This window comes from Emydura macquarii, unplaced genomic scaffold (assembly GCF_026122565.2).
Source record: "Emydura macquarii macquarii isolate MOO-44397 ecotype Brisbane River unplaced genomic scaffold, CSIRO-AGI_Emac_v2 contig_691, whole genome shotgun sequence".
In the NCBI taxonomy this organism is placed as follows: domain Eukaryota; kingdom Metazoa; phylum Chordata; order Testudines; family Chelidae; genus Emydura; species Emydura macquarii.
The window spans coordinates 4,835,244-4,852,123 of NW_027130828.1; the positions used below are offsets into that span (position 1 = coordinate 4,835,244).

The window sequence follows — 16,880 nt, forward strand, 5'->3', positions numbered from 1 at the left end:
TCATGCAGGCAGACTGGAGGGCATTTGTTGACACACATGTATCTGTGCAGGGTTACATCTTGGTTTATAACTTTCAGGACCACCAGAGCCTATGTGAATATGCTTTAATCCCTTGCCATACCGGTTGTGGACATATGGTGATGAGAAAGAAACTTGCAGATCATTTGGAGAATGGATGTGTTAATAACATGACCACATGCCAGAAATGTAAACGGAGGTTATCCAGTAATGAGTACCAAGTAAGAAGATTTATTTGCCTTAAAACAAAACAAAGGTTTTATATTTACATCTTGAATAATCTATGGCTTTCACAGCTGTCTGATTAAATATTTCCTCCTAGTTTTGTTAAAGTTATGTAGCTGGAGAATGTTTCGTTTTTCTGACCTTGCTAACTTTTCAACTGCAGTGTAATGTTCCATGATGTATGTGCTGGAAGAACAATGGGGTGTATTTGACCATCCTTATGTGGTGCTACAAAAAAGAGAGAGAATGTATGTGTGTGGACATTTCATTTGGGGCAAAGGCAGCACTTCTTGCCATGTTCTAGCTCCCCTCTCAGACAGCACACCCCAGTCTGAAGACAACAGGAAATGCAGCCAGAGAAATCACAGAAGAGATCTAGAATATGGATTTTTTTTTAACTTCATACAAAATTTGCCAATAAATTGGCAAGTTTGTTCAGCAGGTTTTTATCAGACAATATTTATACTCGATACCCTCAGCTTTAACTTTATTGTGGGGAAGTTCTATGGCCCGCCTTACACAGGAGGTCAGAGTCGATGATCACAATGGTCCCCTCTGGCCTTGGAATCTATGAACTCTCCAAATCAACACTATTTGATGCAACGAATGAGCCCGATGCAATGAATATACTATAAATTAATCCTGAAATCTCTCTTCTCTGTAGCATTTAGGACTGTTCAGCCATATTTCATTTTGTTATATGTTTAAATTGTGCTTATCACTGTTGTAACTGAGGACCGTGCAGTACATATAAAATGAAGAATAAAGCTCACCACTCCCCAGGAGATGTATCTGTCTAAAGTCAGCCCATGTTAAAAAACAAAAACAAAGCAAAACTTTCTGGCCTCAGTGGTAACTGATCACTTGTCTTCTCTGATTACTTTGCCAGCACCATGCAGGTTGCTATTACTCTAATTGAAATGCATTTCTCACTTCATGCTCAGAATTTCTTACAAAAGGGCAATCTTATGTCATTCCCATAACTGATTAATTTTGTTTTTTTTTAATGACTTCTTACATTCTTTTTAATTCTACAAAATTATCTCAGTGGCTTTGACTCCATCCTTTATGTGTATGCACCACAGTACAGTATGTTGTGCTGGTGGCCTAAGGACAGTATGCTAGCTGATATACAGTATACTGTGTCGCCGTAAGAGGAAACTGTGTGATTGGGTGGAGGTAAAGGGGTAGGTACGAGGGCAAGCAGGGCCACAAGCTCCCCAATAATTAGCAGGGGAACACAGAACTCTTCCAGCCCACGGCACCCCGGTGGGGAGAATGCGAGCTCCTCTGGTTTCTGGGTTCCTGTGGGAACGGACTGCTCTTCTGGGGACCTGGTGGGGGCACAGAAAGTGTCCCTCCAAAAAAACTGGAATTTAAATTCCTGCACATGCCCTTGGATAGGAAAATATTTGCTGTTGTATACAAACAGATCATCTGAGATAGCTTTGCTTACGCATCTTGTCATCATCTTTTTAATTGTAAAAGTTCATGACAAAACTCCTAAACCAAAAGCATTAGCAGCATGTGGGAGAAATGTCATGCCTATATCATCGCTAAAGCTGCAATAACTGTTCTGATATGAACGTTCTCAAAATGCAGTTCAGGTCCCTGGCCTGATCTCTAGCTCTGTGATCTATGGACTTGGAACGCTGCAGAAGCAGCACTCAGCTTCCAGGTTGGGATGGAGGACTGAAAAGTGTTGACCCTCCAGATCATTTAAGGCGAATCATTGTCAGGCTAGGAATTACATCCTGGGGAAGGCTGGCCATTTCGACAGAGATGGTGGGAGGGTTGCAATGTGGAATGCTCCAATAGAATAGTGAGGGGAAAAATAATGATGGTCAAGTTTCCACGTCACATTTGTCACTAATAGCTCGCCGCCTTTGCAATCTTCCAAGCACTGAGCAGGTTATGGAGACTCAGCTCCTTTCTCATTTCTGTGGAAGTGGTCTCTCCACGGCAAAAATGAGGCACACTTGCTGGGAAAGGGTGTGTAGGAAGCTTGCACAACTGCTGCTCGTTTTTTAGTGGTTCCGTCTGGGGGAATAGATGATGTGGTGGGCTGGGCTGTCAAACAGGCACTTTCTTCCAGTGTTAAAGTCAGTGTCTGTTTTAAAAAGAGAGCAAATAACTGAAAATGGAAACATCTAACCACTTTAAACCTTCTGAAAGTGCAATGGGCATACTAATCCTATGCTGCTTGGAGAGAAAGGTCTGAGCATGATGTTTTGATTCACCTGGCTCCTCTCTACAGATGTGTGTGATACAGTAGATTTACCTCCATAGATTGTTTGGTTTCTTTTTCCCTGTGGTGAAGAATTGTTTTCATTTCCCTTGTCCTGGTTAATCTGTTATCTAATATGTTTTTTTGTTAAGAAATCTTGGCAACCTGGCAAGGAAACTGGCCTTGACATGTTGACTTCCATGTATCAGTAGTTCCCGTATTCCATTTTGCAAGTATGTAATTTATGAGAAGAAGCTGTTTGCATTTCTTTTATTGTTATAACCCAGAGTATTTTCCACTAAAACAATTTCAGTGCAGCTGGAATCTGTTTTTTGCTCTAACTGACAACAAGGAATATAAAACAGGAGCTCCTCTGCCTATTCTAATGCAGGTCAGAAGTAACCAAACGTTGCTACCATTTGCTGACTCCTGGGTGGCCTCTGTGAAGTGAGTTGAATGGCCTTAGATCCCAGCACAAAAAACACCTTCCCAAATGACAACCCTCTTGTCAGTTTCAGCAAAGAACTCAAGGAATGAATGAGCCATGGAGACTGGAATGCCTTCTCAGCCCGAGAGAGGTGGTCCCTTCAGGGCCAGGGATCTGGTACATAAGCAGGTCAGGTTGTGGAAACCTGTACAGCCACTGTCTGTGCTTTGCTTGTTCTGTGAATAGGATGCCTCATTCTCCAGAGCTGTCAATACAGCACCTGACACCAGCTCTACACTCAGTGGATACTGGTTTAAAAGGGGATGGGGAGAGAGAGGGATGCTCTGCTGCATCAGAGCCCCTGCTTGAGGTTATGAGCTGCATGCCACGTATGGAGGGAAGATTTAAAAGGAGAAATTTGTGCTCTGCCAACCCTGGTCACAACAATGTGTAATTATACTAATGCATTCTGGGTTTTTTTCACCTGCCCACAAAACATCAGGCATTGTCCTGAATATGAGGTGAGACGACTGGACATAATAGACCCATGATCTGATCTACAGTAACCAATCCCTTGCTATTTCCATCACCTCTATCTGTTACTGGAATGATGGAGACAGTATTTGTGGTTTGGCTACAGACCAGTCCTATGAGAAATCATGTTTGCTGTAGCATGTCTTGAACCAGGCTCATTTGTTTTTTGAAAGCCTGTTGTTTAGTGCTTATAAAACTGTAATTTCACTGGTTATATGAGCCGATTAACTAAGTTTGAAGCTATGTGGTATGCTAGCTCTGCTTATTTGCCCAAACTTTATTTACCCAGAATACTCTAAGAGCAAATAGAAATGTCTGGGTAGTCTATCAGACGCAATGCTTCCTCCTCTGTATAATTCGTAGCATCCTGATTAAGCATGTTTCGGACTTGTGTTACGTATGTAGCTTTTATATGTCCACCCTATGTTCATTTGATTTTGGGTTCCACCATATCAAAAAAGAAATAGGAAAAGAATAGTGTCCTGAACAAATAGAATAAGATAAAAAATAAAACAAAGGAACATTGTAAATAATGTCAGAGATATAGAATGTTCAAAAAGTGCTGTGAGGAATGGGAAAGACCTCTAGATGTGTTTTTGGGGAGCTGAAATAGAGACCTCATGACGCTTTGCAGAGAAGATACTTTGTGGATTGCTGGAACTGCAATATTATAAGAACTTTCCAGACTGTTAAAGGAAATGTACTGGCGAGCAAACGCATTTATAAAGATTAAAGGCAAAACCTCTGAATAGGTTGAATTGAAAGCTTGAGAGTTGCTATGTTAAAATACACATATTACAGCCATAGTATGAACCAGCCGCAAGGGATTATTTTCCCCGTCTCTTTCGAGCCAAGAGGGTCAGGAAGTCTCATGTTAGCGCTAATGCATTCTGCATTAGCACATCATGTCAGAAAATTTGGACTCCTGCCTACAGTATGTTAATAAATGAGATCTGAGACGGACCTGCACGTATACCTAAGCTATATGAAGACAATGCATGGAGAGTTTATATTTAGGTTTCATGTATATTTGTTTTCTGGTCAACAGTTCACTTGCATGTCACTGCATATAAGTACAATTATTAAGGTTTGAACTGGATGAGACCTGTGCATTGCCTACTATGTATTGAGGTTTTCAGGAAGACTGTATAAAACATCTGTAAGTCATTTCTGAAAGTGCTGGGCCCCACATGTGAAACATCACATTCTGTACTTTCACTTAACAGGTGTCACATCTGGAGCTCCCTGACTGAAAATACCTACTATGCTAGGAAGAAGAGCAATTGGCTTAGTAGTTTAGCTTTGGAAATCTCTAGGTCTGCTGTTCATCATACAGTGGACATCAGCAACTAATATTAGTTCTTTAGTCCCAAGTTTCTGAACATTATTCCCTGTAAAGAAAAGCCTGAGAACTCTACACTGATGCACAGAAATGTTTTGTAAATCTTTCTCCCATAATATAGAATTAGGGCTGTTATCCTCCCTTCTGGTTTTCTTTTAGAAAGTAGTTCTGTTCAGAAAAGATCCTCACATAGCAAACAACCAGTGAACTTTATTGCTGGGTTGAAGGCCATTAGAATATAACAAGAAAAAACAGAAATGCATTACAACTATATTTTTAAAAAATTACAGTGCTATAAGTTTTTAAGGGAACTAATAAAATTCAAATATATTAGTATTTGAAGCAATACAGTGGAACCTCAGCATTACGAACACCTTGGGAATGGAGGTTGTTCATAACTCTGAAGAAAATGTTATGGCTGTTCTTTCAAGGGTTTACAAGTGAACTTTGATTTAATACAGCTTTGAAACCTCATTATGAAGAAGAAAAATGCTGCTTTCCTTTTTTTTTTTTTTTTTTTTTTATTATTTTAAATTTAACACAGTACTTGTACTGTATTTGCTTTTTTTTTTTTTTTTGGTCTCTGCTGCTGCCTGATCTCATACTTCTGGTTCCAGATGAGTGTGTGGTTGACCAGTCAGTTTGTAACTCTGGTGTTCGTAACACTGAGGTTCTACTGTGCTCTGACCAAATCACTTACAACAAACTAAACAGATTCACTTCATCAGAAGCACAGAGTCCTAGGTAAGAAAGTGTCCTGATTTTAGCATCATACCCAACACATTGTCCTCTTTTTTTAATGACAGAAGCATACATGTGAAGGCAACTCATCTAAGGAACAAAAACGGACACACCCAGAAGGACCATCAAAGGAAAAGGTAGGTAAAATGTTAAAGGGCAGTGTATTGTTTTTGTTCTATTCCTTGAACTGCCAGCTCTTCACCTGACTGATCCAGGGAATGTCACAGCATCTCCGTGTGGCCACAGTGGCCAGGAGTTTTTCACATCCTAAAATCAATTATCTGATTTGCTCCTTCTCTCCCTTCCCCCATTTAGGATTTCATCTAAAATCTTAGAAGTTGTTTGTTTACTTCATTTTCAAATGCTCAGGGGAAACCTGATGAGCAATACAAAGGCATGTTCCAACACAGATGACACTAAATAACGTTTTAAAAGGACACATGTCTTTTGGTGTGGAGAGGGCTGGATTCTAATCTCAGACCCCTTGGGGTGATAAAGGATCGGATGGGTCACCCGTTAGAGCCTGTTGTAAGGCACACCTCTTCTCTGCGCTTCTCTTGGAAGAACGGAGTGAAGGATTTGGAGTTACTGGGAATGGGGCCTTAATTCTTTATGGTGGGCTTCTTTAATATGGGGGCATGTTATATAAGAGTTGTCACCTGCTGATGATTGTGGTTTTATTATATTCTGTTATTTTAGGGTCTGTGTTATACTGAGACTGGCCTGGGAGTCTTTTTGTATTTGTATTAATGATACTTATCCTTGTTGTGTTTTTAGTGTAGTGTGTAGGGCTTGGACAGGCACTTGGTTGCATGCAAGTCTGTCTTGGGGACAATCCACCACCATCCCTCTTGCCCCATGTGTTAGGGGGTTTCCTAGGTTTGGGTGCTGCAGAAAATGGTCCTTCACAATGGTATAAAAAACAGCACTGCTTAGGAAGAAGCATTACAGAGCTTTCAGGGCAGGCCATTGTTACAGGCATCCACAATAGAATATAATTACTGACAGCGCGGGCCAGATTTGACCTTGGCTGTAGTCTCAATCCCACCTACTCAAATTGCAGGACACTGGTGACTGGAAATCGACCCGAGGTCTCACACGTGGCAGTGAATGACATGTTCACTTGTCCATTAGTTCAAGCCTGTTGATTGGTCCCACAGTGTCTAAATGAATTACCTTTATTTTTGCTATACAGTGTGGGGCCGGACCCTCAGTGGGGTTGCTCCATAAACTTTATTGGAACTACCCTGATTTATGCCAGCTGAGGTTCTGGCCCAGTGGATTGTAGGTAAATAATGAAACCCTTGAAATTGGTTCTTTGTTATTTTGTGGCTGTTGTTTTTAACAGAACCATTCGACACCATTGAACAGCAAGGACGCTTGTCGGTTTTCTGAGATTGGCTGTTCGTTTAGGGTGAGTAAAACGTTGCCTGCTCCTATTCTCCAGTAATGTACAGTCTCTACAGTCCAGCTGTTGGCATGAACCAGCCAAGTCAATAAACCAAGGATTGCTTCATTTAATTTTTGGGTTTTTTTATAAAGGGGTCAAATTTAACTTCTTTTGGCAGAAAAGGAGGGAAGAGCTTGGAACTGGCTTTTGGCTGTCACAATTCACAGGAGTGAAATTCAGCTTGGAACACTTTTCCCCCTGCAGTGCAGGTTCCGCTCAGATTAAATTGGATGGTTCCATAATAATTAGAATTCTATAGCTATATCGGGTTTGATATCCTGTCATGTATCAAATAGTCTCTGCTAGGTAACTGTATTCCCCCACAGCATTAACTGGCTTCTAAAATCTGCTTTGGCGCTTAGTGTGCTCTCATTGCCTTGTAAATAGATATGTCTCGTGTATTTTGTGTGCAGTGCGAGTGGTAAATATTGATCGATTTGAGAATCGGGCTGTTTATTTGCATGGCACCTTGTTAAATGGCGGGATTTCTTGTTAATGTAGCATATGTAAATGTCATACACACTACACTGCCTATGAGCTAGGCAGCCTGTTGCTCTTTATCCATGTCTCTTTTGAAGTCTGGTGCTATGCAGTCAGGCCCGTATCCTGAAGGCCTTACTCATGTTTATCTCCCATGAAGTTGATGGGGGTTTTGCTTGAATAAAGGCTAAATGAGGATTTTGGTCCAAGGCAGTTACTGTAGTTGCAATGACAGTGTCTTCTCCACCCAATAGGGAAGCAAAGAGAAGACAAAAGAGCATGAAAAGACTGCAGTGGGGACTCACTTGCTGCTGCTGCTGCAGCATATAAAGCAACTGAGGGCCAGTTTGTGCCCTGGCGGTAGAACTGCAAACGGCATCATTCCACACTTAGCCACAGCAGAATCTAAAGTGAAGGGTTTGGAAAGAAAAGTCTCCGATCTTCAGATTCAAGGGGCTCTGGAAGTCAGTGGAGATCTGGAAGTGGACTGTTTTCCTGGCTCATCTGTTTGTGAGGAAGAGTCAATTCTGCAAAGGCTTGTAAGAGAGAACGTGATTTCTGAACTGGAAAACAAGTTGCACGTGTTTGAGAATATTGTGGCTGTGCTCAACAAAGAGGTGGAGACCTCTAGCCTAGAGATCGCAGCCTTTCGGAGGCAGAGTGGACTTGATCAAGATGTGATACAAAGCCTGGAAATGAAGGTAAACATTTGTTATGACCATGTGTCTGTGTACAGCTTGCATAGTTAATATATATGTGTGAAAATCAGGAAGGGGAGGTGGGCATGGTCTGAACACAGGAGTGGGAGCCAGGAACTCTTCAGTTCTAATCCTATCTCCAAAACTCTCTCTCTAGCTTCAGTCAAGTTTCCAAACCTGGGGTCCCTAAAGTTAGATCTCTAAACCCATGTTTAGGCACCTAAAAGTTATGGGGAATTATGGGTTCTCAGCTCTTCTCGGATCAGGTCATGAGAGAGTGAGACACCTTGAATCAATACAGTACGATCCTCTTAAGCCAATAGTGTACATTTTAAAAAATGGCCTATCAAAGTGTTTTTGCCTTCTGTAATAATTAGTACCTGGATTTAAAAAATAACACCCTCCTCCCCACATACATGCAAAGAGGGGACTCTCCATAGTGTGAAGGCACAGGTGAGAGTCCTTGGATTATTGAACTGCCTCTGTAGCAGAAGGTCCTGTTGAGATAAAGAGTGCATTTGAACAAGACTTATTTTTTTCAGATTACAGAGCTGCACCGATGTCTGACGCAGAAAGATGCAAGTTTGAGCAAACTCCATAAGAGCCTCCAGTCTTTTGAACAAGCTTCCTATGATGGAGTCTTTTTATGGAAAATTACAGATGTCAGCAGAAAGTACCATGACTCTGTGACTGGAAGAGCAGTCAGTTTGTATTCCCCAGGTAAAAAAACTCAAGAGTACACACGCTAGTAAAATCCCAACCCTTTTGAAAACCCAGCTGAAATCTCAAGAGTGATGATCCTATCGACTCTTTTGACCAGGGGTTCTTTAAAATAGTGCCCAGAACTAAGATGCTATTTATAAAAGGGCACACTAGTTCTGACAGTGTTCTGTAGATACAGTTTGATCCTCCCTCCCTCAGGATTGTAAGGGAAGAGAGTGCCCAAAGGCAAAAACACAGTGCCAAGTCCCTAACCCAAGTAGCCATGTTTGATGCTGGGAGATGTGCAACATGGGTGGTTGGGTGGAACAAGGACATCCAGCCACTCTTCAGAGGCTACTTCAGCTTAGGCTCACTGATCTGACCTAGCTAAACCTAATGCCTGTATGCTGACCTCCTCTAGTGTACACACACAACTGCGTCTGCACTCACATTTTCTTCTGTTAATCATAACAGTGCATATGTAGAAATTGGATTTATTTATTTTTTTTAAATCCCTCTGCAAAAAATTGCTGTTACATCCTGGGCACAAATAATAGCAGTGGGGCAGGAACCAGCTTGAATTACAACCACAAGTCAGTTACTTACTGATACAAATGCTGATATTTGTGCCAGCAAAAGAAATGTGGCTGGAATTTTGTGGGCTCTATTTGAACCTGCAAACAGGGAAGGCCACACTCTAGCCCGGCTGAAGAACTTGGTCTAGAAGTATTTAGTTAAGAAAATAAAAGGGTAAAAATAATACGGACAGTGCAGGATCTGATGTCCTTAAATAAAGTATCTGCAAAGTGGTTGTGAAACATATTCTGTACAGCCTGTTGTTGCCCACAACTTGTGTTGCTGCACCGTTTGTTGTACAGGGCTTTCATTTCAGTATATTTGCCCTCTGACTGCTGCTAGTTACAGTGACATCTGCTGGATCTACATTGTTTCGTCCCTAGTAAGGTCATTTGATGTCAGTCTGAAAATGCCTTGAGTGGCTACTGCAATCATTCTGTCTGGGAAGTGAAGTGATTAGATGAAACATGCTCTTGTGAGTAATTACAGATCTGCTTCACCAAAGTAGAAGTCATTAAAAGGGCTTTCCCCACGGGCCTCCAATGCTTGCAGCTGGAAAGCTACAGGATATTGTAGCTAATCTGCCATGCTTATCACCCTGGTCTCAGATCACCTGTTGCATTTTAACCCTTTTCCCTGCGTGAGAGCTGCTAGGAATACAGATTTTTGCAGAGATAGTTGGTAGGCTGTGGCCTGTCTAACCACAAGTTCTAATTTTCAGCTTTCTACACTGCGAAATATGGCTACAAAGTCTGTCTGAGGATTTATCTGAATGGCGATGGGACAGGGAAGGGAACACATGTCTCTCTGTTCTTTGTTGTCATGAAAGGGGAATATGATGCTCTGCTTCCATGGCCCTTCAGACACAAGGTAAAAAGAACACACTTCTCTTGTTCATAATGCTGAGATGCTTTTCTTCTTACCAGTTTTTGTGCTGGGAGGTATCACAGCTCTTTTTCTGCTGCATAGAACATAAGGGTAAAGCAGCTTTCACACCTGATCCTGTATTATACGCCCAGTGCAGCTCCCACAGAAGTCACTCAAAGTCTTTCCACTGAGTTCAATGGGAGCTGGAGCATTGCTCCATCCCCCTCTCCCATCACTAAAAGCCATGGTCTAATCCAGGAGCAGAATTCAGCTTTAAACTGGGTGGGATGGTGCACAGAGGGATTTGCTCCTATTTAGATGTCATGCTTCTGCTCTGTAACATTTGCAAGAATGCAGAATCTCAAATATATCTTGAAACTCTGGTTTTATTATATCTAAAGCTCTGTCTGTGGTTAAGCCAAAGCTTATCATTATTATTTCTATAACTCCAAATTCCTAGATAGTACAGAATTTAGAAAGGAAGTGTGGCCTAGTGGCTAAAGCACAGGAGTTGGAGTCAGGAAATCTGTGTTCTGTTTCCATCTGTGCCATAGACTCCCTTGGGTGATTTTGGACAAGTCGCTTACCTACTTTGTATTTTATTTTCCCCAGTTGCACATGTAGCTTGATAATCAGCAACGACAATAAAGGAAAGAGAGAAAAAGTTTAATGTTCTAGAGGGGTAGCCGTGTTAGTCTGTATACAGCAAAAACAACGAGAGTCCAGTAGCACCTTAAAGACTAACACATTTCTGTGGGCATAAGCTTTCATGGGCTGCAACCCACTTTGTCAGATGCACGGCGAAGTGCGTTGCAGCCCACAAAAGCTTATGCCCGCAGAAATGTGTTAGTCTTTAAGGTGCTACAGGACTCTCATTGTTCTTAAAAAGTGTAATGAGGTTCTGATCCCTGTTTTAACATTGATTTTAACACTGATTCTGATGTAGCGATGGTTCGGCACGCCCTTCATATAAATAGCCATAGCACCAACCAATCAAAGAGAATAATGAATCGAAGTTCATAACTCATATCACCCTTAAAAGGTGGTTTTATATTTTGTATTTCAAGCTAAATGACAGTATGTTAAGAAAAGTAATAATGAGCAGGGGAAATTCTAGACTGATATTAACTTTGTTCATCCCTCCTGCATTGCACACAGCAAGTTGAACTGTCTAGTTCAATTCCAAATTACAATAATAGAATCAGTTTAACAGTCTTAATAAAACTCATGGTTTGTTGTTTAAATTGTCAGGCCAGTGGAGAGAGAGAAAATCTTTGCACTGTGTAATTCTCCACCCAGACAGAATTTTTTACTTCATTTTATTTTACAAGTGGTATAGTTTTAAACATTTGATCTGGGAGCCATTATAATCTCCCTTTTTCTCATTAGCTGACCTTGCAGGCTGGGAAACATTCATTTTAGTTTGCGTGTAGTTTTCGATAGAGCAACCAGCTGTTTTTGCAGCACGTTTGCACTTGTCAAAATGCACAGGTCCAAATGCTTTTGTGTCTTTAATTTTTGTTTGTTTTGTTTCGAAATGCAATAAATCATCATTGTTCCTTTATTCCCTCAATTATTTTTCAGGTCACATTTATGATGCTTGACCAAAACAACAGAGAGCATGTAATTGATGCTTTTCGTCCAGACCTGACTTCTGCTTCATTTCAGAGGCCAGTGAGCGATATGAATGTTGCAAGTGGCTGTCCCATGTTCCTCCCTTTGTCCAAATTACAGTCACCCAAATATGCCTATGTCAAAGAAGACACACTTTTCCTTAAGTGTATCATAGAAACAAATTCATAAACCCTCAAATGAGGGTACTTGCCAGTTACACCCATGCAACCCCTTCAGAGTCTGTCTAGGGAGAGCCTTCAGCTTGAACATGCCCACACAAAACCAATGAGTCGGATCCTGCAGCTCCCCTGAAGTTATCTACACCAGCTGCACATCTACCATTGTATTTCTCCGTAGTGCATTAGGCACATTGCCTCATGCCACCAGTACAAATGTCCTGGAGTGTGGTGTTTGCAAATGACCAAAATAGTGTTTAAAAAAAACCAGTCGATACTCTTAAGTTCCGAACTGAGGGACAGATTCTAGTCAGTCCCAGCACAAGTGCACATGTGGGGCTGATAGAGGGAGCAAGCCTCTTCTCCCCCCCCCCCCCCCACCCTCCCCAACGCACGCGCGCGCGTCCAAAGGTCTGGCCAGATTCTTGGCAGAGAGCATAGTCCCAGCTCCCTTGTAGTGCTGCTGTGGTTGCCAGGTTTCTGGAAGGATAGGGTGAAGACTGAGCCTTAACTTTGCCCTCCTTTGTAGAAAAATGAGTATGCTGCAACCTCTCCAAAGATTTGAATTCTCTCTGTCATTGCGTTGGGATCCAGATTTTCCAGTCAGTCTCTCTCACACACACACATCAACTAGCATAAATGGGTGTATAACTTTGAAAGCAGTGGGTTGTGGCTGAATGTCCATAACTTGAAATTCTTACACTGGATAATATGATTTTGGTGTTTATTTTATGCATGGTATAAATATTCTTTCAATTAGCCGTGTGATCGCTGGATTCAGCCAGGTTTTATTGTGTCATATGAATCATTAGATTGCATCGTGTGAGTACGCCTTTGCTCTTATTAAAGGGAGGGACTCGACCTAGTAGGTGAGAATGTGACCCTCAACACATTCCTACTTGCATCAAGAACCCAGCATCCGCTCATTCAAGCAGCAGATAAATGGCGTTAGTGTTTTTTCAGTGCACAGTCACTTTCTGAAACTCCAGGGCAAGTGACTTTATTGCACGATATTTATTTATTTTGTCTTTTTTCTTTATTTTTAATGTGCTCTGATGGTGGGACCTTCATCTGGGTCACAGTAATTTTTAAAATGTTGCAGTGGAAATGTTCACTAGAAAAGTTCGTGGCAGTTATTTTTTTAAATAAAGCTAAGGAACGAATAAAAATAATTGTAAAGCTGGGAAGGCTGGAAACTATTATATAATGTGTGTAGGGTTGAAATACAGCCCCTTATTGCAAAGAGAAAGTTACAGATATCCCCTTTGTCTCTGGTCCATTCTTTCTCCATCCCTGCTCCTCTGACCTCCTCATGACCTCTTCATCACCTGCTTTCCCTTTTTACTGGCCATTTTAGGTGGAGTAAGTGCAATTCTTTTTGCTTTTGTTGCATGAATCCCTGAACTTCCAGCCAAAGCTGTGCTAGTCCTGCAGTCTGTTTATTTTAGGGTTTTCTATAGTCCCTATCATTATAGTATCTAAGCACTTGGGACTTATGCCAATGCTTATGTGTGTGAGTAACTTTACACATGAGTAGCCCCTTTGAAGTTTGTGGGCGTTCTCATATGAGTAAAGTTACTCATGTGCTTAAGTGCTCACAGGATCCAGTAGGCTGAGCAGCCCCAATGGAGCACTGAGAGGATTTTGAACCCAGTACACTTTAATCACTGATTAAATCCTGTCATGGGTTCCCAGATCCCACAGCTACAGTTACTCCCTGCTAAGAGCAAACTGAAAAATGGACACTGAGAAGAACGGAGTGAGGGAACAAAACATCAATGAATAAAGAAGAATGATTAGCATGGTAGCAAGTGGCCAGGGAAAACAGAGAAGACAATTCCATGGGAGATGAGGAAGAGAGAGACAGCAATTCTCCAATAGGTCACAGAGCAGTGAATTATTTTTGGATTGATGCTGTAACTTGTAAGATTGCAGTGACAATAGATCTTTGAATAGAGTATAGAAAGCAAACTGGCAAAGCACAGCAGACTATAGCCTTTAAAAAGCTCCAGTGAGTGTTCTTACGGAATCTCTTTGCAACCTCCACTTCTCTAAAACAAGTTACACATGGTAAATAGCATCTCTGCACGTGGAATGCATGGAATTTGTCATGCATTTATCAATTAATCTAGTGAATCAGTTCCACAGAGAAATCTGTATTCAGTAGATTAAAGGACTTCAGGATTTGAAGTATAAGATTAAACACATTCTGGACCCACTCTGGAATAGCCTGTTTCATTCACAGAAAACTAGCAACACTGTTTTACATGGAATTTACAGGACTGAGTCTGAGTGACATGATTAATTAAAAGTATGGACTTTAAAATACTGCCCATTATTGCTGAATTTTTGGTAGTTCTTTGGAACGTGACAGAAGAAGTTCTGAGTTGTAATTAAAAACAACTTGTGTAATGTTGTGAGGAAAATCTGAGCCATTTATTTTTTATAGAAGTGGATTTTAAAATTCCCTCCTTACAGAATGATAATCAGGTAATTCAGATGTGTAACAATCGAAATATTTTTAAGAGATACTGTCAGCACCCTAACGTGGGTCTGGGCAAGGGATGAGCACAGAGTTCGTAATATATCCTGAATATAGATCATCTTGTAGGATCAGGGCCCAAGAGAATGAAATGGTTTCATTAAATTGTTTTACTCATTTTAATCAGTGAAAGCTTTTTTGAAGCCAAAATATTTTCTCATGCAGTGCTGGGAGCCCAAATGCTCCAGTGCTCTGCCTGATTCACAAGAAGCAGGTGAAACTGCTGATCTGCTTTTATTGTGCAGCTGAGTGAAATGCAAACCCTAGCTGGACATGCAGCAGACATGGTGAAAAGTCATTTTACTGTTAATAATCTAAAGTGTTTTTGCTGACCCAGGAATGGATTTTTTCAATCTCTTGTTTTCATCTCAACAATGCCTTTTTCAGTAATTAGTTGTAATGAAATATCAAATTTCCAAAAACTACAGACAAATAACTGTCCGTCTAAGCTTGCTTAGGAAGGGGCTGAGAGTGTTTTCTTTCTCTCTCTCTCTCTCTCTCTCTCTCTCTCATCTTAATATTTTGCAAGCATGTTAAAAATATTCTTTTAGGGGCAGAAAAGTATTTTTCCTGTAATGTCAGTTCATATGACCACTATGAAGTATGTTAAAAAAATTGCTCTGTGTAATTATCTTTGTAATTTTAGCAAGTTCACTTTTTTACATCAGCCTTCCATATTTTCTTGCTGTTTATTTATTTTCTAAATAAAGCTAAATAATCTCTCAAAATTGTGGATTGGTTTAAAAAAATGGGGGTAGGGGACAACTGATGTACAGCTATCATTATAGCAGTTTGTTTACAGACATGGCTTGACACTCGTCATTATTTATTTGTATGGCAGTAGCACCAAATGGCCCCACCCAGAGCAAGACTTCATTATGCTCAGCACAGCACAGACATGGAACAGATGAGCTCTGTCCTGAAGATCTTAAAATCTAAATGAACCTGACTCTCAGTCAGTGGGGGGAAAGGAAGTGCTTTTCTCCTCATTTTGCAGTTGGGGAATTGAGGCACAAAGAGATGAAGTGACTTGTCCAAAGTCACACAGGAAGTCAGTGGCAGAGTTAAGAATTGAACCCCAGCAGATCTCCAATGTCCCATTCCAGTATCTTAACAACAGGACCATCTTTTCCTCTCCAGTGGATATTGATGTTGGGGGGCAGGGAGGTATCATCCGACTTGTAGCATTTATGTTTGCTGGGCTATTGGATAATTTTAAATATTAGAAATGTTTTATGTTTTTCTAAACTAATACAATTCTAGGAAAGCCACAAAGGATCATATGTTGCTTCTGTCTCCATTTTACTTGTAGGGAGACCCCATCAAGGTTATGCGTTAAATCTGAGACTATGGTGTGAAATTCAATTCCTAGCAATTTCAGAGCAGTTCAAGACCTACCATTCATTCAGAGTCCCCCAAATATATATATATATGTATACGGTAGGTGATGGGGTGATTTTGTAGTTTGTGAGTCATAGGAAGTCTCAGCCTTCAGACCCTGGTTTTGTCTGCCCCGTGGTGTGTGTCTTGGACATATATTTCCAAATCCTGCTCTGGTTTTAATTCCTTACTCTGCATCTGGCCAAACTGCATCAGTGTCTTTTTCTGCTTATGGGCTAATCCTTCACTTCAGCCATTAACTCCCATGGCAGTTTCACCTGAAGAAGGAGCATAAGATCATGCCCCCTGCTCTGCTGCCTGGCCTCTGAAGGAACCAGGCTGCCATGGTCTGTCTGCTCTGGAAACTCCTCAAAGCAGCAGTGTGAGGGGAACTAGCGTCAGCCAGGACAGACTGTGTATGGGCTTCCACATGTTCCCCTCGGCAGGTTAAGGGGGACAACCCAGTGGATCCCAGCTAGCTGTACTACCCCCTCCAACTCTAAGGAGCCAGCACCCTGGAGAGAGGCGTCCATTGAGGGAAGGGGGAAAGCATGCTGTGCGAATGACTGTCTCCCCTCCTGTCCAGATTGAGAGCCTCAGACACATAGGGGAGCAAGGGGCCCACAGATCATTCCTCAGGCAAACACCCCTCCCCACCCCAAAAGTGCTGCATTCTCATGAATCCGAGGAATTCCCCTCCCCCCGTCAATATGGCTGCCCTGGTGGAACTAAGAGGAGAATCTGGCCCGGTGGGAGATCTGCCTGAGGGAGGACTGCAGGCTTTGGCTTTGCCAGGATATTTTAAGAACCTCCTTGCTACTGCTGCAGCCTGAACGGGTGATGGGAGCAGAAGGGGAGGAGGAAGCTGTTCATCCTACAGG

General features: G+C 41.6%; 1 protein-coding gene across 1 annotated transcript in view; it reads left to right on the forward strand.

The window, feature by feature from the left end:
• TRAF1 (TNF receptor associated factor 1) overlaps positions 1 to 15,339 on the forward strand; it is a 30,544-nt gene extending 15,205 nt beyond the window's left edge. Inside the window, exons 5-11 of the mRNA XM_067541795.1 lie at positions 78 to 239; positions 5,580 to 5,651; positions 6,863 to 6,928; positions 7,699 to 8,145; positions 8,685 to 8,862; positions 10,142 to 10,290; positions 11,872 to 15,339. Coding sequence (XP_067397896.1) covers positions 78 to 239; positions 5,580 to 5,651; positions 6,863 to 6,928; positions 7,699 to 8,145; positions 8,685 to 8,862; positions 10,142 to 10,290; positions 11,872 to 12,090 — 1,293 coding nt within the window. The 3' untranslated portion in view covers positions 12,091 to 15,339. The remainder of the gene's footprint in view (positions 1 to 77; positions 240 to 5,579; positions 5,652 to 6,862; positions 6,929 to 7,698; positions 8,146 to 8,684; positions 8,863 to 10,141; positions 10,291 to 11,871) is intronic.
• The last annotated feature ends 1,541 nt before the right edge of the window (positions 15,340 to 16,880 follow it).